Genomic DNA, 22,407 nt, shown 5'->3' with positions numbered 1-22,407 from the left:
TTTACAATGGAAGATATCAGAGAAGTTTTGTATGTCAAAATAAATATTCAAATTAAAAAGAAACCGGTAAGGATTTAGAAGAAAGAAGATAATCAAAGAAAATTCAAGAGGGTAATTCTTGAATAAGATTCAAGGAATTGGCCTCCCTAAATGAAAGGCATTGAATTCATTATACTTGGAGGAAAGAAGATAGGGAAGATATGTACATTGAAAAGAGCTTAGAAAGATTGTGTGGGAAGGACTCTGGACGTTTTAGCTCATAGAGCCTTAAACAGTCAATAAACATATGAAGACATGTGTTGATCATTAGTCATTAGAGAGATGCAGATAAAAGCAACCATGAGATATCATCTCATTCCATTATTAATAGTGAAATCAAAATAAAAAACAACAAATATTGGCGAAGGCGTGGAGAGAGACAACTCTCATGTACAGCTAGGGGCACTGTACACTGATGAAATAAAAACAAAACAAAACCAAAAAAACTGCCATGGCACTTACTTAAAAAGTGGAGAAGAGAGAAGCCACATGGCTTAGCAATCCCTAGTCTTGGTATATATCATGGAAAAATAAGCCTCATGCCGGGACTAGATATATGTAAAACCATGTTCGTTGCAGCATTATTCACAATAGAAAACAATTGCAAATCACCTAAATATCCAGCAGTGGACGGAAAGAGAGATCAAGAAACGATGGTCCATGCACACAATGAAATGCTGCACAACACTAAAGATTAAAAATGAATCTGTGAAACACTGGAACTTGGATGGGCCTGGAGGCTATTGTATTGAGTTACATTAATCAGTCATAAAGGACAAATATTGTATGAAACCACTATTGTAAAAATTCAAGAAGAAGCTTACACACACACACATTAAATGCTGGATACTGAGAAGGGCAGCCATGGCCTATATTATAGGCAAACCTTAATTTTGGTGAAGGGGACGACTGTATACCAGTGGTTCTCAACCTTCTGAATTCCACAACCCTTTAATACAGTTCCTCATGTTGTGGTGACCCCCAATCATCAAATTATTTTCGTTGCTACTTCTTAACTGTAATTTTGCTACTGTTATAAATTGTTATGTAAATATTGGATATGCAGGATATATTTTCATTGTTGCAAATTGAACATAATTAAACATAATTAAACCATGTGATAAATCACAAAACAATATGTAATTATATATTGTGAAATATTTATGTGTTTTCTGAATGTCTTAGGCGACCCCTGTGAAAGGGTCATCAACACCCCCCCCCCCAAACAGGTTGTAACCCACAGGTTGAGAACCACTGCAATATACAATACTAGCGAAGTGAGCAAAAAGTGATGGAGGCAGGGGAGACATTGAGAAAACTATCAGGGTTAAGGGCAGCCGAGTCAAATCTGTTACATACATAGCCTTGCAATAATGATAGTCTACAAATAGATGGGGTAGCTGAAGGGAGAGTGGGAGCATGCCCCCAAACATCCATCCATTTGACAGGATATATGTGCCAAACAGAGGATATTTGCTGCAAATATATCCATACGTGGGGTGGAATTTATAGTGGGTAAAGTTATGAAATCTGCAAAGACATAACCAAATACCTGAGACCATCAATTGCTGAGGTCTCAGGACTACAGTTTGGAGATGCCAACATCTGTTATTATAACACAATCCATAAAGACGATGTTCTACATCCTCCTTTGGTGAGTAGCAACTAGGATCCTAAGTGATTGTGAGCATCCATCTAAAGGTGCAAATATTGGTTTCCTCTGTCCGGAAGTACAGAGTGATAAAAATCAAAGACACAGGAAAAACCAGTTTGTCCAGTGGACTAATGAACCACGGGAACCTCCATTTCCATGACCCTGCGACGCAAAGAAATGGATGGTGTCTGACCACGAGGACTGCTCTGAAAAGTACCACATTAGAAGGTCCTGAAGAGAGGGGGAGACAAATGTGGAACAAGACTCAAAATCCCAAAAGGAAACAAAATTTCTGGTCTGATAGAGAAAATGTGTAATAAAATTCAAAATCCTAAAAGAAACCTGACTTTCTGGTCAGATAGAAATGGGTGAATCCCCCTGAGGTGCTAGTTATCGTATAGATCTGGATAGACCTTAGTTATCTTACAGATCTGGAACTAAACTCTTCCCTGTAGTTCAATTTCCAGCCAAACAACAGGCAGCTCTACAAGGGGAACCAGCACACAAATGAGGTCTGTGTACCTTAGAATAACCAACCATTTGCATCCATGGGGCAGCATTTATCCAGGAACAAATTCAGAAGGGTTGGGGAAGAGGGTGAATGGACACTGGAAGCAGAAAGGGTAAGTGGGATAAGTGAAATGACATCGAGAGAATTGCTATGGATGATCATATAATGTGTATGAGTTGTCGCAAGTGAAAATTGATAACCTGTTCTGGAAACTTTCATCCAATTCACAATGAAAAGTTTTTAAAAATTGGAATTGGTAAGCCTTTGACAAAAACTGGGTTTCTTCATGCTCTGAGAATTTTGGGAGGGTCGTGGTTAAAGTGCTTGGCTGCTAAACCAAAACGTGGGTGGTTTGAAGGCACCCACTACTCCACTGAAGAAAGATTTGGCATTCTACTTCCACGAAGATGTTCTGCCTTGGTTACCCCAGGTTTTTCCACAGGGTCACTATGAGCTAGGGACAGCTCGCAGGTAGTAGGGTTTGGTGGTGCCTACTAGTCTACCTACTATTGGATGCAGACTCCTGGAAGCCTGGGACTCACTCTGTGTCAACAATACTGCTTTCCCCTCATGGCCTAGCTTTCAGAATCTACTCCCTAACTCAGAAAACCCAACGGAATTCTGGATTTCTTTAGTGTTAAAACCAGAAAATCAAACTCCTTGACAATGAGTCCATTTTGCCTCATAGGACAGGATAGATAGCCCTGCCCCTGTGGGTTTCCGAGTCTGTAACTCTTTCTGGGACCAGAAAGACTCATCTTTCTCCCTAGGGGTGGCTGGTGGTTTCCAACTGCTGAACCTTTGGTTAGCAGTCCAGCACATCTTTGATGTTAGGAAACAGAATCTCACTGATTTTTACTCTTTGCTCAGAAATTATGCTTTTGATGAATTCTGAGCACAGACTACCACATGAGCTATTCCTTGGTTCTAACTTGGCAGAGGAATTCACTGCAGTCTTATATTTTGGAAATGTACATGCTGCACAGTGAATGTGCACATTGTATTTTTGGCTTAGTTTTTCTTGATCAGAGTAAGCACATTTCCCCCAGACCAATACCGTATAATTCTCAAATCCGTGGCATCCTCGCTCTCTTATTTAGGTAGTCTTGGGTCAAGAAACGGTACTCAATTCCCACCTGGCCAATACGATTTACGACACAATCTTATGAACTGTAACACACATATATGATTATCCAGGGAAATTTTGGGTTAAAAGTTTTAATCAAATTGTGTCTACATTAAGAACTGTTTTTCGCTTTCTGCCTCCACTGCCGCCATGGCACCTGTGAAAAAGCCTGTGGCGAAGGGGGGCAAAAAAAAGAAGCAGGTTCTGAAGTTCACGCTGGATTGCCCCCACCCTGTAGAAGATGGAATCACGGATGCTGCTAATTTTGAGCAGTTTCTTCAGGAAAGAATCAAGGTGAATGGGAAAGCCGGTACTCTCGGGGGAGGAGTCGTGACCATTGAAAGAAGCAAGAGCAAGATTACTGTAACTTCCGAGGTGCCTTTTTCCAAAAGGTATTTGAAATATCTCACAAATAAATATTTGAAGAAGAATAATCTACGTTATTGGTTGCGTGTGGTCACCAACAGCAAAGAAAGTTATGAATTACGTTACTTCCAGATTAACCAGGATGAAGAAGAGGAGGAAGATGAGGATTAAATCTTCAAGGGAATATTTTGTATAAGTCCTTTAATAAAACTTGGGAACTAAAAAAAAAAAAAAAGAACTGCTTTTCAGAGGGTGGGGGAGGGAGGAAAAAATGAGCTGATACCAAGGGCTCAAGTAGAAAGAAAATTTTTTGAAAATGATGATGGCAACATATGTACAGATGTGCTTGACATAATGGACATATATATGGATTGTGATAAGAGCTGTAAGAACCCCCAATTAAAAAAAAGAACTGCTTTTTGAATTTGAACCCCTTGTTCTTTAACAATTATAAGATGAAGTCAAAGGTTTGTGTGTGTGTGTGTGTGTGTGTATATATATATATAAAACAGAAAATTAAGAACTATTCATGTATTAGAACAAAGAGCAAGCCTTCATTTTCATACAGCACCCTCGCTGTCTTTTGTAGAGATGCTAGGTAGATCTGTAAATAATCTTATATCATCATCTAGTGAGTACCTTTAGCATTAGAAAATGAGAGAATTTTCAGCTGAAGCAAATGATGTATATTTAGATTATTGCCTTATGAAAAGAAGTTTCTTGTATAATTATCTTTTAATTGAAGCCACTTAGAATTGTGAGAACCTTTAATATACTTTACAGATGGACTGTAGGAGTTGATGCTGAAAATAATATATAAATATATGATACTTGAAGTGTGTCATTTGATACACCTTTTTTTTAGAATTCACACAATAGAGACAACTGCATGGCAGTAGGAGGCACTAAGTGGAAAGAATAAGGTTATTTTTGAAGCACACCTACTCTTTAAACCATGACCCTCAGCACCTCTCTCTATATAAAAAACAAGGACGCTTAATCCAGAACTATTAAAAAGTAACTATTTTAGGATCTCAGTTTTGTTTTACCTTTTACCTGTGGATGTTGTCAAGAAATATTAATGTGAATGACACAGAAACTTTTAATATTTGTTTTGGAAAAAAATTCTTCAGAGAAAATTGTTGTACAATCAGGGATAATCACTGATAGTTATAATGTCAAAAATAAATATTAAATGTACAATACTTTTCAAAACTACCTCAGGGAGTGAATTAAGATCATTTAAAAATACAATTCAAGGGAAATAAAAATCTTTATATACTGTATGTTGGGATATATTTTTATATATACATCTCATATACATTAAAATATATTATGTATGTAATTTATATAACAATATGTGTGTGTGTGTGTATATTCACCCACAAAACATTTTATAAATATTTGAAAATAGTTTTTAGGGATTTTAAAATAATATTTTGCAAAGAAATGACTACTAACAAAATAATTGTCAATAATATTATGAGTCTGGCAAACCACTTCAGATTTCTTGCTTCTTGTATGCGTTTCTCATATGAAAAAGTAATAATAATAGCGCTTAAAACAAGCATGGTTGAGAAAAAATTTTAAGCCCTTATTCATTTTTGACATATTTAAACAAAAGCAATATGCAAAACCCGAATAAAGAATGTAGAGGCTAGGAGTATTGACCGTAGAATCAGACTGTTTGGGATCAAATCATAGTACAACCACTCCTTATGGGCTTTGTAATGATCCTGGTTGTACAATTAGCCCCGTTCCTTCATCTATGAAACGCAGATAATTAGAGGTTGTTTTACAACTCAAATGAGGACCTGCCATATTAATGTTATATCTGTTATTGTTCTTAATGTTGCTATTGTTTATAAAGGTAGCAATTATAAACCAATAACTGTAGATGTCTATACATTTAAAAATAATATGCCTATTTATATTAATTGGATCTCATTTTAATGATAATTCTCTCAGGATGTACAAAAGTTCTCCCATTATTGCATATTTAGTTATATTGAATAATCATGGACTGCTATGCTTTACCATGTTAACTTCTGAGTATTTTAGTTGCAGAAGGGAAAAAATGTTTCTGTAATAATAGAAGATAAAGGAAGATTAGTTCTGAAGAGTTTGCAGGTAGAGATCTTGCATCATGATTGCAACTATCTAGAAAGAATTCATGAAGGAGAAAGGGAAGATAACATTGTAGTCAAAGGACAGCATTTCAAGATTTAGAATGGCCTGACTCATGTTGCAATGATAGAAACCCGTGGGGTTTTTCTGGGAAATAGTGAGCAGATCCGCGCGCGCGCGCGCGCGTGTGTGTGTGTGTGTGTGTGTGTGTGTGTGTGTGTGTGTGTTTCAGATGTAGTTCAATAGTGAGATGGGACAAATTGACACTAATAGATCACAGGGTGTTTTGGATGAACTGCAGCAAAAATATACTTTCAAATCTTGAGTAATGCTGTGCTCAAATGAAAAACAAAAAACAAAAATCCAGAAATGCTTAGATACCAGTAATACAAGGGGAAAAATTAAAGTTAGAGTTATTAAGGAAACCTAATTATTCAGCACCCCATAATATTTTCATTTTATATGTAAGCTGGGGGCAAAAATTACAAAGCTCTCTTGATAATGCTGACAAGACCTCCTTTCACATAAGGGATTATGTGATATCCAAGTAGCTTCCTGCTGTGGTCCACTACTATCTATCATTCGTCCCTGGACTCATGGACTCATAAAACCCTAAGCATGCGAGTCTAAGATATGTCCAAGAAATGTGGGATCTATCTATGAAATGGGTTTAAGAGAGGGAAAATAGAGTCACTGCTTTCTAAAAACTGAAATAATGAACCCAAATGTATGCAGAAGAAATTAACATAAAATATAACAGGAAATGATCCAGGATCATTGGACTAAGGCCTTCCCAGAGAAATACACTAAAATATACTTATTCACAAGCCAGGCACTTTATGGTCTCTTCCTACTAAAAATAAATCCCATTGCATACAACTTTGAAATAATCATAAATATCATGAGAAAAAATATCTTGCAGGGGAAACAATAAATATGGCAATGTGGATAATTAACAATTCAAGAAATAAAAATAATAGAAAATTCCAAATTATAAAATATTTGTTAATGATAATTTAAAAGATGAAATAAAAGAAAGCACAATTAAAAATGAAAATCTATTAAAATAATTAAATGAAACTTGTAGAAGTTAAAAATATTGGTATTGGAAATAGTGAAAAAAAGTTACTAGTCAGTTAGATACAATTGAAGAGAGAATTATTAATGTGGAAGTAAAGTGTGAAAAATTACTCAGAAGTCAGAACAGATAGATAAGGAAATGAAAACTGTAAAAGAAAAATAAAAGTGAGAAACAAAATAAGAGAGCCTTTATATATTTATTAGAATTTCTAGAAAGAGACCAGGAAGAAGTTGACGTAAGAGGTCATATTCTCTGAATAAGGGCAAGGGAGGTCTTCAAAGTTAAGGACAAATAAGCTATTAAGATCCCCAAGTCCCAAGTAGAACAAATAAAATAAATTAATCATAAACCAAATCTGCATTATACCAAGGACATAGAGAAAAAATTTAGAAGCCACCACAAATGAAAGCTTGCTAATTTATCAAAGAATGGCTTTTATACTACCAGAAAACTTTGCAACAGCAATCATAAAAGGCAGTAAAACCACATGTTGAAAATATTAAGGAGACAATAAAACCACTCTGTGTTAGGCCCTGTTGACTAGAGAAGCCAATTCAGAGACACTCATATGTGTGTGAAGAGAGAGCCTTCTATCAAAGGGCAATTGTATGTTAAGAAAAATCCCAGCTTTGTCCAGATCAAGTCCATAAGTCTGATAATAGCCCGTATGTCCAATACTAGTGCATACATACCTCTTCAAACTTATGCAGAACGTGGTGCAATGATGCTGAATGCAGGAAGATCATAGGCCAGTGGGTGGATAGTCTTGTGGATCCAGTGGCGGTGGAAGCATCGCCAGGGTTCAGTCTGCCATCAGCATGACTACATGTGGCTTGTCAACAGGAGGGAGAAGCACCAAAAGAGTGTGTCCCGCCTTCAGGGAGGAAGAGAGGACACTCTCAGAATTCTCATGAGAAGGCCGTGCCCACAAGTAGGCATCCACCAGGCTGTGACCTGATTGACAGGCTAGATTCCACCTTGGAACCTATTTATCAAGTTGACAGGAAATTATGTAACTACCACAGACTCCTATCTAAAAGATCGAGCAAAAAGTATGTGTAACATAAAGAATGTCAGTCAAAATTGAAAGTCTTCCAAGAACCTCAATAAACAATCACTACAAGATTACGAGGTGGGTGTGGGGGGAAGGGGGGGGAAAGAACACACAGGAAAAAAGCATGTGAAAAGAAGCAACTGCCATGAGGCAACAGTGAAAGAAGGAATTGTCTGCACTTACCATTTGTTTAAAAACCAATAATAATTGTAAAGACAATTTTAGGAATTCAAGACAAAATGAATTCAAATACTAAATAAAAATAGAGATGAAAATGTGAGACTAAAATAATTACTAATTGAATAGAAATCGTTGCCATGTAGAGTGGGGGTAGGTAAGGTGAGATAGTGGTAAGAATGATTGGAAGCATGAATTGGAGCTCTATTTGAAGGAGCTTGTCACTCAAACTCATATGCATTCAAAAGCTGGACCAAGACAGTCAGGGAAGGCTGAAGGAGAATTGATGGATTTGAATCACTGTGCTGGTGAAGAATATTGAATATACCATAAACAGCCAGAAGAACCAGTAAATCTGTCATAGAAGAAGTACAGCTGGAATAGTCCTTAAAAGTGAGGATAACAAGACTTGTACGTCATATGCTCTGGACGTCTCATCAGGAGGATTCAGCTCCTGGACAGACACCACAGGAATGGTTGGGAAGATGACACAGGATTGGGAAGTTTCAGTTCCGTTGTATGTAGGGTCACAATGATTCAGGATGGACTCCTGCCACCTAACAACAAAATAAGACAAACTATTTACACTGCTTTTGCTTTGATATGAAATTGGAAGTATTTGTTTTAATCTTGTTCTGTTGCTTTATTATTTTCTTGAGCAGGGAAGAGACAGTGTCAGAAATGTAAAAGATATTTAGGCACAGAGTAAAAATTCTGTAAGATAAATTAGGAGACTATGATATTGAGCGAGGTGAATAAATATGTCCAAGCATAAAAAGGAAGGTTGTAAGAAACATTGATGAGGTATTTAGAGAAATTGGAAATTGAGTGTGGCCAGATGTGGAGAGGGAAAGATTTATTGAATATTAGACATGCTATACATTTTTTGTTCAATGCTTTAATCTCACTCTTGTATTGTGAATTTATAACAACAAATGTGATACTTGTGGGTTTTAACATGGATCAAATTATTCTAAGAGAGAGATGATGTTTTTCCAGTGGCCCTATGTTCAAAACTCCAAACTCACTGCCATTGAGTCAGTACCAATTTATTGGGACCCCATAGGAGAAGGTGGAAATGACCCAAGACTGTAGCTGTTTACAAGTCCTTACATCTGGTCCTATGGTCCCATCCTTACATTTGGTCCTCTGGTCCTCTGTAAGGAAGCAGTCGAACCACACTTTCAGCACAGGCTTGATGATGCCAGCTGCTCTTTAAATGTAACTTAGAAAACTTTCCTGGAAGAATGCTTAGTAAGTAATAAGGAAATTTAATATGCAATTTTCAATGTTGCATATTGAATGGACACCAGATTTTATACTTTTATCATTAATTTTGAAGAGAAATAAAAAAGACTATGGTTGAAAAGAAGTATAAATATGGGAAGTTAATGTGTGAAAACTAACAAGGAAATCAGGGTACATTTTTGAGAGAGGGCCAGACTGAAGAAGGGATTGGGCTCAAGGCAATAACAACACAAAGGGTGTTTTAGGTGGTACAGATATTTAACAAGTTCTCAGCTGCTAACCAAAGGATTTAGTGCTGTAGAAGAAAGGCCAGACGATTTACTTTCCCCAAAGAAATCACCCATTGAAAATCTTTGGACGCACAAGTTTTCTTTGGTACAAATAAGATCACCATGAATGAGAGTCATTTCAATGGAAATATTTTTAAAAATCTTAATGAAAGGGGATACTTCTTCCATAGAAGTAAAAATACCACAGGAGAGTTAGAATGCAAGTAAAGAAGAGTTTGCAATGGAGGAAAGGTAAGGTGAACAAACCCAATTGAGATTTATTGAGTTCATAACCTGGGGAAGAGACAAACAGCCTGGCAGAGAGCACAAGGATTTGCCATTCTTGATAAAGACAGCAAAATCATAGAACTTGAGATAAGGAAATAACTTTTCACAGTGTGATTGCATTATGGACAGAAGATCAGAAAAACGGAAATTGTCATATGACTTATCTAAAACTTCTGCCTATCCTTTATAGGCGCTAGGAGAGTCTGCAACAGTGTATAGAAATATTACATTAGCTTTAATCTGGGTGATTTCTTCTGAAATACCAGGAAAGATACTAATTAGTACCAATTGTGAGGGCTGATATTGTAATCTGGGCACCTGTCTGCTAGAAGCTGGACTGAGAAAAGCTTATTCCACATAAGCCTGATAAGCAGCTGTTCGCTGGCAATGGCATTTCTTTACTCCTAAGGAGCCGGATTTGGTACTGACCCAGAGGTGAAAGACTGGCTGATTAGTTGAGCCCCACAGTGCCTTCTGTACTTCTTTTTATTACAACCAGAAAATACATCCATCTGCTTTATTCCTCCAAATTAAGGTCTGTGGTGTGATGTTTTTGTCTGAGAGGAAGGATGAACTAGATCTGTACAAGTTAGATCTCTCAAAGACTTGGGAAATTGTGGCCAAAATAATACAAGTCTAATTTGAAGCAATCTAATGTTGTTTGCCTTAGCAAGCAAGGTAAATCATTGCTAGATTCTACTACTATTGGGAGAGCAATTTCGGTATCCTGCCGTGTGGAACATTAAAGTTATAATTTTCCCTGTTGACATATATACATGAAAGATTTCCTTCATTGAGCAGTAATGACAGATCTGAATCTATAGCTGTATCTACACATAGATATACATATATATATATATATACACACAGGTATATTTTTAGTTTTATTATTATTATTAGCCTCTATTAACTTTATTTCCCTTCAAAATACTCTTCATAGGCAATCAATTGAACAAGACACTTTCCAGCCCAGAAGCTTTACTGGGCCACTTTGGCAGGACATTGATTTATGTCCTACTATGTAATCCACCGCCTCTCTGTGAGTTTGTCGTGACAGTTTGTCATGGTGGCTTGTGTGCTCCTGTTATACTGGAAGCTGTGTCACTGGTATGTCAACTACCAGCAGGGTCACCCAAAGTGAACAGGTTTCAGCAGAGCTTCCAGACTAAGAAGGGACTATGAAAAGGAATAGGCTGTTCACTCCAGAGGAATTAGCCAGTGAGAGCTCTGTGGATAGTAGTGAAGATCATCAATTAGTGAAAGATTCATGAATTCAATCAGGACCGTGTCAGAAAGAGTGCCAGAAGATGAGCCCCTCACGTCGGGAGGCACTCAAAATGTGACCAAGGAAGAGCTGCATTCCCAAAGTAGGATTGGCCATTAGGACACTGATGGGATGAAGCCTCTGGGAGGAAATCAGGGCCTTGATTTGCTGATGAGGCATGACTGAAAATGAGAAGAAACAGCTGCAAGCATCCATTAATAATTAGAACTTGGAATGCATGCAGTGTGAATTTAGGAAAATTAGAACTTGAAATTGTCAAAAATGAAATATAACTCACAAAGATTGATTTTCTAGGTGTTAGCTAGCTGAAATGGACTGATCTTGGGAATTTTTTTTATCAGAAAATCAAATAATTTACTATGCCAGGAATGGCAGAATCAAAAAGGAATGCAGTTACGTTCATCGTTAAAGAGAACATTTCAAGATTGATCTTGAAGTACAGTGCTTTCTCTGATGGGATTAGGTCTATCTGCATACAAGGATATCCAATCAATACAACTATTATTCAAATGTATTCACCAACCACAATACCTCATGATGAAGAAATTGAAGATTTCTATCAACAACTTCAGTCAGAACTTGATCAAACATGTCATCAAAATGCATTGACAATTATGGACAATTGGAAAGCAAGCGTTTGAAACACAGAGGAGGGACAGGAGAATGGTCTTATCAATAGAAATTAAGATGGAGACTTCATTATAGATTGTGCAAAACCACGACCTCTGCATCACAAACGCCGTTTTTCTACAATTCAAAAGGTGAGTGAACTTCTCCAGGTAGAATATACAGAAATCAAATTGACTACGTCTGTGGAAAAAGGACTATTGACAAGCTCAATATCAGCTGCTAAAATCAGGTCCAGGTCAGACTGTGGAACAGACCTTCAATTGCTTCACTGTATGCTCGGGTTAATGTTGAAGAAATTTTAAAAAAATCCATAATAGCCAAAATATGACCTTGAGTGAATGTCACCTGAATTTTGACATCTCAAGAACAGAATTGGTGCATTGAACATTAACAACTGAAGACCCGATAAGGTGTGGGATGACATCTACAGCATCATTCATGAAGAAACCCAAAGATCATTAAAAAGACAGGATAAATGAAAGATCAAAGTGAAAGTCAGAAGAGACTTTGAAAATTGTTCTTAGCCAAAGAGTAGCTAAGGCAAATGGAAGACATCATGAAGTCAAATAGCTGAACAGAAAATTTCAAAGGGCAGCTTGAGAAGAAAATGCTACTGTTATGAATCGGGTGACCACTGAGAAAGGGTCATTCGACCCCCAAAGGGGTCATGACCCACAGGTTGAGAACGGTGAGTTAGGAGAACAAAACAAGGGAATCCTGACTGGTCTACAATTAGGAATCGTGTACATCAGGGTTGTATACTCTCATAATACTTATTCAATCTGTATGCTGAGTGAATAACCAGGGAAACTGAATTCTGTGAAGAAGACGGTGGCATCGGGATTGGAAGAAAGCTTATTAACAATTTATGATATGTAGATAATACGCCCTTGCTTGCTGAAAGTAAGGACTTGAAGCACTTGCTGATACAGATCAAGGATTACAGCTTTCAGTATGGATACAACTCAGTGTAAAGACCACCAAAGCCCTCACCACCGAAACCACAGGTAACATCCAGAAAGATGGAGACAAGATAGGAGTAGTCAAGGATTTCATCTTGCTTGGATCCATAATCAATGTTCATGGAAACAGTAGTCAAGAGATCAAAGAGCACAGTGCATTGGGTAAATATGCTGCACAAGACCTCTTTGAAGTGTTAAAAAGAAGAAGAAGAAGAAGAAGCGAGGATGTTACCTTCAGAAATAAAGTACGCCTGACTCTAGCCATGACATTTTCAATGGCCTCATATGCATGTGAAAGTTGCACATTAAGGAAGACTAAAGAAGAATCAAAGCATTTGAGCTACCATGTTGGTGAAGAATGTGGAAAATACCATCAGCTACCAAAAGAACAGAACTGTCTTGGCAGATGTCCAGCCAAAATGCTCCTTAGAGGGAAGGATATCGATACTTAGCTTCATATATTCGGGGCATGTTGTCAGAAGAGACTAATCTCTGAAGAAGGACATCATTCTTGGCAAGTGTTTGTCCCTCCTAGAAATGGATGGACACACTGGCTGCAATGATGGCCTCAAACATAAGAACAAGATAAGGATGATATAGGACCAGACAAGGTTCTATTCTATTGCACAGAGGGTCATTCTAGGTTGGAACAAATTGGGCGGCACCTAACAACAACAAAGTAGATGCAAGTCCTTGAGTGATGATGGCATTTAATTGATTGATTTTTCTCTCCAAAGGGTTGTTGCTTCTAGTCCACTATGCACTGTCTTGGGAGAAATATCTGCTTCTGAAAAAAATAAAATAATAATCAGCCATTGACAATCCCATGAGGCGCAATTCTACTCTGATACACATGAGCCTTTCAGGATTCAGAATCAAGTCATTGGCAATGTGATACTAGTGTTTGTTATCAATTATGTGTGAGTGAGCTAGCACAGCTTTTAGATCTGACAAATCTATGAAGCAGGAAGTTGACTCATTCCTTAATTTAATTAATTTATTCAGTATATTGAGTAGTTTCTCTAGGTGCCAAGAAGATAACAGTAAACAAAATAGGTTACACCTCACTGCTACAAAATTTTTAATCTAAAGATGAAGCAGAAAAAAATGGTAAAAAAAAACCCCAAAAAACAACTAAGATAGATACGGCACGATTTCTGGTGAGGTTAAGCATGATGAAGAGGATTGAGTGTGATAAGGGGAAGCTTTTAGGTACAGAGTCAGGCGAGACTCATCTGAGGGCGCTCATATCTGGGTAAAAACTTAAAACACATGAATCTCTCTTGGAAGGCTCAACATTAAAGGGAAAAAAAGCACTGTCATTGAGGGGTTTCCAACTCACAGTGACCTTACAGAAAAGCGTCGAATTGCCGTTGTGTTTCTGAAGCTCTTAGTCTTCAAGGGAGCATACAGCCTTGTCTTTCTCTCGCAGTGCAGCCACTGGTGTTGCATTCAACTGCCGCTGCCCTACTACTATTGCAATCAAAAAGAAATTCAAGTGGATAAGCAGAGAGAGGAGTTTCTAAAACTCCAGCATGGAGGGCACACAGACCTTGCTGGGCAAAAAGCTTTCATCTATATCAGCAGTTCTCAACCTGTGTGCTGCGACCCCTTTGGGGTCAAGTGACCCTTTCACGGGTCACCTAAGACCATCGGAAAACACAAAAATATTTCACAATATATAATTATATGTTGTTTTCGGATTAATCACTGTGCTTTAATTGTGTTTAATTATGTTCAATTTGTAACAATGAAAGTACATCCTGCATATCAGATATTTACATTATGATTCATAACTAGCAAAATTACAGTGATGAAATAGCAAAGAAAATAATTTTATGGTTGAGGGTCACCACAACACGAGGAGCTAAATTAAAGGGTCGCGGTATTAGGAAGGTTGAGAACCCCTGATCTATATGATAAACAATAAACACATAACAAGTTCCGCTGAATCCCTTCTACCTCACAGCCACCTCGCGTATTTCAGAATGTGCTCCATAGACTCGTCAGTGGACAAGGTTTCAGAAGTAGCTTAGCTTGCCTGTTTATGAAGTGCCTCTCCCTAGACTCAAACTATCAGCTGTTTGGTTAACACCCAAGCACGTTAACCGTTTGCATCATCATAGACTATCATTTACTCTGGAAAGAGTGCTGATTATTTTAGGGGTGTGTGCGTTTATTTGGCTTAATAAAAGAAGTGTTGAGCTGGGTTTCCAATAGGCTAAAATTACGCAGCTAATAAATTGGCAAATTAGAATTTAAAGTCAAGCACCACTGATTTCAAAACCCATTTTATTAAAAAATGTATTTTTGTTAATGCTATAGTTAAGAGTACGACTTCGTAGACCTGACTTCACTACAAACACTAACTTGTGCTGTGTGCTGAAGGCTATAAATAAGGGCAGCAAGATCAAATAATTTGAATTCACTGTGATAGCAGCCAGCTACGCATAAGGTAGGAGATAACACAGACACAGAATTGATTAACTCTATTTAGGTACTTAGAAGAGTTGCAATCAAATCTGAGTGGTTATATGCAAAGGTGTAATGAAGAGAAGGAAGATGGAATATGAGCAAAAGCACAAAAGGCGTGGAATGCATGACCTGGGCAGAAAATTGCAGATGCTATTAGTAGTTTCAAAGCAGAGCTGGATTCAGTCTCATGACACTATTCAGGTAAGCCAGCAGCTGGCTTTTACAAGCCTTTCTGATTGGCCGATACAGCGGTGGCTGTAGCATGGCAACATATTTTAATGTCACCGCTACTTAGAAACAGAAATGAGTGCTGACAGTAAAGAGATTGACAAGGACTAGACAGATCATTGATGCCGTGCCACTTCTTGGACTTTAGTCCATTTCTGATGGCTGCCACTGAGAAGAGACAGGAAGAGGAATAAAAGACGAAAACGGGATGAAATACAATACCTAAATAGAGATTTTTAGCATAAAACAATGAAAATAAGGCATGTCTCTAAAAATATTTATTTGACCAAAATATTTTTAAACAAAACATTAGAGACGAAAGATAGATGTAAAATATCTAGCATGTCAAAAAAAAAACACCTTAGTAAGTACATTTTTAAAAAAATCTTTTTATTCATATTGTCATTTCTTAAAAGACTGGTTAGCACCTTTGTTTTTTTAATGGAAACGAAATGAAAATTGAGTAGTTACATGACGTATTTCACTTTACCCTTTGTATATCAATTTTTCTGTGAGGTTATATTTCCTTACTTACGACCTTTATTTTGTTTTTTACATTTTTTGTATTTGCCAATCAACATTTTCCACACTGACACCAAGTGAGTGAGGGGGTACCCCTCCCCCCATAAAAGGAAAAAACTCCGCTGGTCTTGCCACCACAACAATGCAGCGCTCATACAGTCCTCTCAGTATACCAGTTTGGGGCCAAAAAACCAGCCTGGATCTCTGGCCCCACGGCACCTGACTCACCTGACCTTGCTCCTTGCGGCTTCTTTTTGTTTCCTCGAATGAAGAGGGACATGAAAGGACAGTGATTTGACTAAGTAGAGCAGGTGAAGAAAAAAAATGAGGGAAGTGCTGTCAGCCAAACAGTTTCACAACTGTTTCCAAGAATGGAATTGTCAATTTGACAAATGTATTACATGTAATGGAGAGTACTTTGATAAGGTGGTTTTGTAAAAAAAAAAAAAATTAATACATTGCTTTGAAAAAATTGTTGGTTTTTTGGGGTACCCCCTTGTATCCATCATGCTGGACAACCATCACAAATATTCTTTACCTTCTTTTGATGAGTTAATTGTGTCATAAATATACGGATGGGATGATGAAGATTAATCTTTCTGTAAGCAAGCAAAATATTCATGGATCCTTCATATCTCTTTATGTCCTCATACCTTACCATTCTTCCCTTGTAAAAGTATTTTTCCCCATGAGCTATAAGGTTAACATATATGAACATTCCAGTTGATGTTACTGATCATCAAAACTAATCTAAGTCTTAGAAGTTGATAATCTGTTTCTAAGCTACAGACTTAATTAATTATGCCATCTCAGTCTCCAAAATTTGTTTACCTTTTTTTTAAGCTGAAATTGTTCTTGTGGCAAGTTTTTGCTTTTGATGCTATATAAAGATGTGTTTACACTAAGAGGCAATGCAAAAGGTAATAGCTCAGCTTGTTAGTAAAAATGGAAATTTTGAAGTATATATAATTTCTCATCTCTGATCACACCTTGTTGACCATATGTAAAATTATTTTTACATTTTATATTTACTTCAATTAGAAACCTAAAGCAGTACTCTTTTTCCCCGATGTGTTGAATTGTGGGTTCTGAGAATTTTACCTGGTAAGTCTGCCAAACTTATATGCTTGTTGGCTTTTTTTGCATCTGGGATGTTGGCCTATGAGTTCAGAATTCACACGAATTACAGTTTTTAAATGCTCCCAACTATGCAAAACTATCTTAAAATTAACTGAGAACTAAATACATTGGCTTGTTCAAGATGTGCAGAGCAATAGTAATGAAGATTCTGATGTGTATTCTGTTCTTTTGACCATCACAGATTAAAGAACATCTTGCTAAGGGGCAGCGGATGCTAGCAGGTGATGGGATGTCCCAGGTGACCAAGACACTGTTGGATTTAACTCAGAGGAAAAATTTCTATGCAGGGGATCTTCTGATGTCCGTTGAAATCCTCAGAAACGTGACAGACACATTTAAAAGGGCAAGTTACACCCCTGCATCTGATGGTGTCCAGGTAAGGGAGACAATCACATGAATGAAAAGGGTAGAGAAGATACAATCAATCTGGGGCCCCAACAGCTCAGTGTGCCAATCTTGTAGGCAGGCGAGGCTTGAGGGAGGGAGTGCTCCCTCTTCAGGGGAGATCATCTAGTTTGTACTTAGTGTGAGCTCTGGAAATGATCTCAGTTTCCTTAGTCATTTTGCACCTCAGTATCCTCTAGCATAAAATGCAGCTAATACACCTCAAGGAGATACTGAATGAGGATTTGGGTCACCAGAAGTGCTGTGAGCCCTCAGCTAAAAGTGCTATTGCAAATTCGAGGTAGCATCATGGATGTTTTAGTCTCACATTTAATATTACCATCTTGCCATAGAGGCTATTACAAGTACATTAAGCATAATGAAAGTGCCTTAACTATAACATGCAAAGAAGACATTGTTTCAGATTTGTTTGCTTATTTTTTCTATTAGGAAAAGGAAAATCATATTTAATTTTGTGGAACCATTGTCTTAAAATATCTGGAAAATAGGGAATTGTTCTGAGTACAATTGTTCACAGCGTATGCTTCTACCCTGTTTCCCCCCAAATAAGACAGTGTCTCATATTAATTTTTGCTCCCAAAGATGCGCTAGGTCTTATTTTCAGGGGATATCTTATTTTTCATGAAGAAGAATACGGTACACATTTATTGTTTATTGTTATATTAAAAGAGACCTCGCACTTCCTGTCTGCTCCAGCTGCACTGCGGCCAACAGTGAGCTGCGCAGTGTCGCCCGCTGCTACGGTCTGGAGTCGAGAGTTACGGTAGCTTCGGGGGGCCTTATTTTCGGAGGGATACCTTATATTTCAGTGAGTGGCAAAACTGTGAGCAGGTCTTATTTGGGGGGGATGTCTTACTTTCGGGGAAACATGGTAGTTAAGGAAGACTTGCCAAGCAACTTCACTTATGTCCATAATGCAGTTTTAAGTACTTACCCTATTTCAGTATTGCCTCTGCCATTAGAACAAAGCTTGTTGAATGGCAAACAAAGCATATTTAATGCAACTCCAGTGTGCATTTCAGATTAACCCTTTCCATGCTGTAGGCTATAATGTATTCCTCTCCAAAATACTGAGCCGGTTCTGCATTTCCATTACAATCTTCCCCACATCTCTGTATAAGCGCATTAAAATAGAGTTTTGGCATAACACCAACATCAAGTATTGCTTTCCTTTAGTCTGTTCTCCATCTAGGAATTTTATGTGCAGAATGGAATTTTCTATTTCTTATTTCTTTCAAATATATGTGTGTTTTTAAAAATTTATGAGTAGCCTTGGGGTTCAATTTAGGAACCCTGGTGGTGTAGTGGATTCCAAATTGGGCTGCTAAATATAAGGTCAACAGTTCGAAACCACCAGCTGTGCTGAAGGAGGAAGATGAGGCTTTCTACTATTGTAAAGAGTGATGGTTTTGGAAACTCACAAGGGCAATTCTAGTCTGTTGTACAGAAGTGCTGAGTTGGAATCAACTAGACCAGGGCTCCTCAAACTAGGGCCCAAAGGCCACATGTGGCCCACTGAGGACATTTATCCAGCCTGCCAGGTGTTTTTGCCCATTTTGTTTTTTTACTTCAAAATAAGATCTGTGCGGTGGGGTCGGTGCACATGGAGCTGTCGGAGTGTGAGAGCGGGACGGGAACCTGGTAGCACAATGTCTTTCTGCAGCTTCTCCTGGGGCAAGGTTTTCCACATTGAACCCGCTGTCTGCGTGTGTGCCAAGTGCAGCTACGAGCTGTTCTCCAGCCGCTCCAAGTACGAGCACTCGTCGCCGTGGCTAGCCTTCAGGGAGACCATCCACGATGAGAGCGTGGCCAAGCAGCCGGAGCGCAATCAGCCTGGTGCCTTTAAGGTGTCCTGTGGTAAATGTGGCCACGGGCTTGGCCATGAGTTCCTCAATGATGGCCCCAAGCAGGGACAGTCCCGCTTCTGAATATTCAGCAGCTCCCTGAAGTTCATCCCCAAAGGCAACAAATCTGCCTCCCAGGGGAAGTAAGCGGGCAGCCCAACCCCAAGCAGCCACAGGCCTAGGTCACCCCCTCTTTAGAACTACAGCCTACTGACCTTCAGGCAGGGAGGACTGGATGGCGGAGGTGGGGGAGGGGACGGTGTTTCCTGACAACCCTACCCACTGTGCCAGGATGGGGCCGAAGGCTGGTTCATCTTGTCCTCCAAGGCTCGAGGCTGGGACTCTGGTCTTAGGGTGTCTGTGTCTTGAAAGACGTAACACCCTTGGCTTCTCTCCTCAGCCTGGTGGCCCCTCCCTACCTGTCTGGTCTCACCCCTATGAGCCCCAATTCCCAAAGGGGCTCCAGCCCTCACCAGGCCCCATGCTGCCCCCTAAGTTGTGTGAGCAGATGCAACCACTACAAGGCCATGTCCCAGTCGGCGGCTCCAGCCCAGGAACTGCATGAATCGCTCTGGTCAAATCCTTCCAGGCTCACCAGGGCACCGATGGTCTGTGACCTGCTGGGGCATGCAGGCCCATGGCACAACCCCTAAGACCCACGTCTCCATCTGTGTGGGAGAGCAGCCACTGATCCATGGTCTTCCTACCAGTCCCCGGTGGGGCCTGGGAGGTCTTGTCCCACAGTCTGTACCTGCCAAGCCTGCCCCAGGAGAGGACGTCCAGAGCTTCTAGTGGCAGCCTCACCCTCTTCCGCCTCACCCTCTCCCACTTTCTGAACTGATCAGCTGGAAACTAATAAAGCAAGGAGACCCAGCAGGCTGCTGTGTCCATGACTGGGTCTGTCTCCACCCTTTAAAAAAAAAAGTGCAGTGTGCATAGGAATTTGTTCATAGTTTGTTTTTTTTTTGTTTTTTTAACTATGGTCTGGCCCTCCAACAGTCTGAGGACAGTGAACTGGCCCCCTGTTTAAAAAGTTTGAGGACCCCTGGACTAGACGGTAGTGAGTTTGTTTTTCTTTAGTTTGCTTCTTCAGTGATTAAAGAGCTAGGCTGCTAAGCAAAAGATCAGCAGTTTGAACCCACAGTTACACCATGGGAGAAAGAGATGGCTTTGTGCACCCATAAAGATTTACAGCCTTATAAGCCCATGGGCAGGTTATTCTGCCCTATAGAGTCACTGTAAGTTAGAATTGACTTGCTAGCCCTGAGCTACAGTTTGTGTGTGTGTGTGTGTGTGTGTGTGTGTGTGTGTGTGTGCATGTTTATTTGGCTATTGAGAGAAAGGGTGCTCTTTTGGAAATCATGGACCCATTCAAAAATAATTTGAATTTCTGAGTTTCTCACCACTTGTGGCTATTTGTTACCCTGTGCCGTGGAGTTAGATTCATAGTGCCCCATATGACAAAGTAGAACTGCTTCAAAGGGATGTCTAGACAGTAATTTGGCGACGAGTAGAACACCAGGTCTTTTCTCACAGAGAGTGGCTGGTGGGTTTGAACTATTAACCTTTGAGTTAGCAATTGAACACTTAAAAGTCATCCCTCACTATCTGCTGGGGATTTATTCCAGGACACCCCCACCTCCCCAATGGATATAAAAATCCAAGGATCCTCAAACCTCCATATAAAATGGTGTCATGTTTGCATATAGCTTATTGCATTCCCCTCCTATATAGATCATCTCAGTTTACTTAGGAAGCCTGACCCAATGAAAAGGCTGTGGAATTGCATTCCCCGCCCCTTTTTAGGTGTGAGGGGGATGCTTTGACCACGTGGTTGGTTTCCCCACCAAAATGTTCTTGAGCTTCACTTGGTCGCATCTGAAGACGCGGAGCTTGAGGGGCTGGAGAGCCCCTGGGTCTTCGTGCTTACAGATGAACACAATCGCCTGGGATCACTGGTGTGAGGTGTTTATTGTATCACCAGTATCTGGAGGGCACACATTTAACGCCTTTACTTTGGAAGAAAATGAAAAGATTACATCTTTTTTCCCCCTTACAAAAAATGAAAAAGCTTTCCAAGTTAAAAAATTTTAAGTACACAAAAGACAAGTTTTTGTTTGTTTGTTTTGTTTTGGCAGTTATGAAGCATTTCTCTTTGTTAGTGTTTACATTTAAAAATAAAATGTGATGCCATTGACAAAAAATGCAGGCTGCATTTTCAAGGACAGAAAATATGCATCGCAGCGTTTACTCTTCAGACAGCAGACATATTCTTACATTAAAGAATTTCTAGTACCCCTTAGAGTGCAGGAGATAGGGTATTTATATGCTGCAGTTTAAAAATTAAGATGACCAGGTTTCAGGGAGACATATTTTAGTTTAGCTATTTATTAGAGTTCATTAACTTAATGAACAATTACCTTAACCCAGTGCTTACTCTGGGCCATTTACTGGATTGACGTATGGAACACCATTTGGCCACCTAGCTTGTGGTTATTTTTCTTAGACTGGAAGGCTTCTCCTGTTTCATCCTACTAGTTCATGTGCCATAGTGGCCCTGTTGGGTATGTGTTGGACTGCTACCCCCAAAGCCAGCAGTTCGAACTCACCAGTCACTCTGGGGGAGACAGATGAGGCTATCTGCTTCCATACAGATTTCCAGCCTCAGAAACCCTGTATCGTGTCACATCTTTCTCTCACAAGCAGGAGCTGCATTAAAAAGAGATTCTAGTAATTTTCTGGCCCCTAGAAGGCCCCTCTATTGCAGCTCTTTCTTCTTTCGTCTCAGCCTGTCAAAATCCTGGCCCAACTCTAGCAAGTCTTATTGACCACTGGATGCTGTGGTACCTAAAGATGATCAGTGTCTTTGAAATGCCAGAGAACTATATGCGTCACTTACTCTGCTTTCCATGATTAACTACATATCCTATAACCAGTTGTCATTGGAGTTAATCCTGACTCAGAGAAACCTCAAGT

General features: G+C 39.1%; 2 protein-coding genes and 1 pseudogene across 4 annotated transcripts in view; all 3 read left to right on the top strand.

Annotated features, from left to right (window-relative positions):
* ADGRB3 (adhesion G protein-coupled receptor B3) overlaps window positions 1-22,407 on the top strand; it is a 513,164-nt gene that overhangs the window by 67,612 nt on the left and 423,145 nt on the right. For all 3 annotated transcript variants that reach the window (XM_045294359.1, XM_030886780.2, XM_045294360.1), the window contains exon 8: window positions 17,364-17,558. In XM_045294359.1, coding sequence (XP_045150294.1) covers window positions 17,364-17,558 — 195 coding nt within the window. The remainder of the gene's footprint in view (window positions 1-17,363; window positions 17,559-22,407) is intronic.
* On the top strand, window positions 3,481-3,919 carry LOC101659553 (60S ribosomal protein L22-like). Its single transcript, XM_045294362.1, has one exon. The coding sequence runs from the start codon at window positions 3,481-3,483 to the stop codon at window positions 3,865-3,867; it is 387 nt and encodes a 128-aa protein (XP_045150297.1). The 3' UTR covers window positions 3,868-3,919.
* On the top strand, window positions 19,237-19,604 carry LOC101659866 (annotated as a pseudogene).

Source organism: Echinops telfairi, unplaced genomic scaffold (genome assembly GCF_000313985.2).
Source record: "Echinops telfairi isolate 266 unplaced genomic scaffold, ASM31398v2 ScPeMD7_3533;HRSCAF=4204_0, whole genome shotgun sequence".
NCBI classification, from domain to species: domain Eukaryota; kingdom Metazoa; phylum Chordata; class Mammalia; order Afrosoricida; family Tenrecidae; genus Echinops; species Echinops telfairi.
The sequence above is the reverse complement of the archived record's forward strand: the minus strand, read 5'-3'. Positions and strand labels throughout refer to the sequence as shown.

Bases quoted from the DNA above. Each gene is read 5' to 3' on its own strand.
- LOC101659553 (XM_045294362.1), top strand. From the start codon at position 3,481: ATGGCACCTGTGAAAAAGCCTGTGGCGAAGGGGGGCAAAAAAAAGAAG.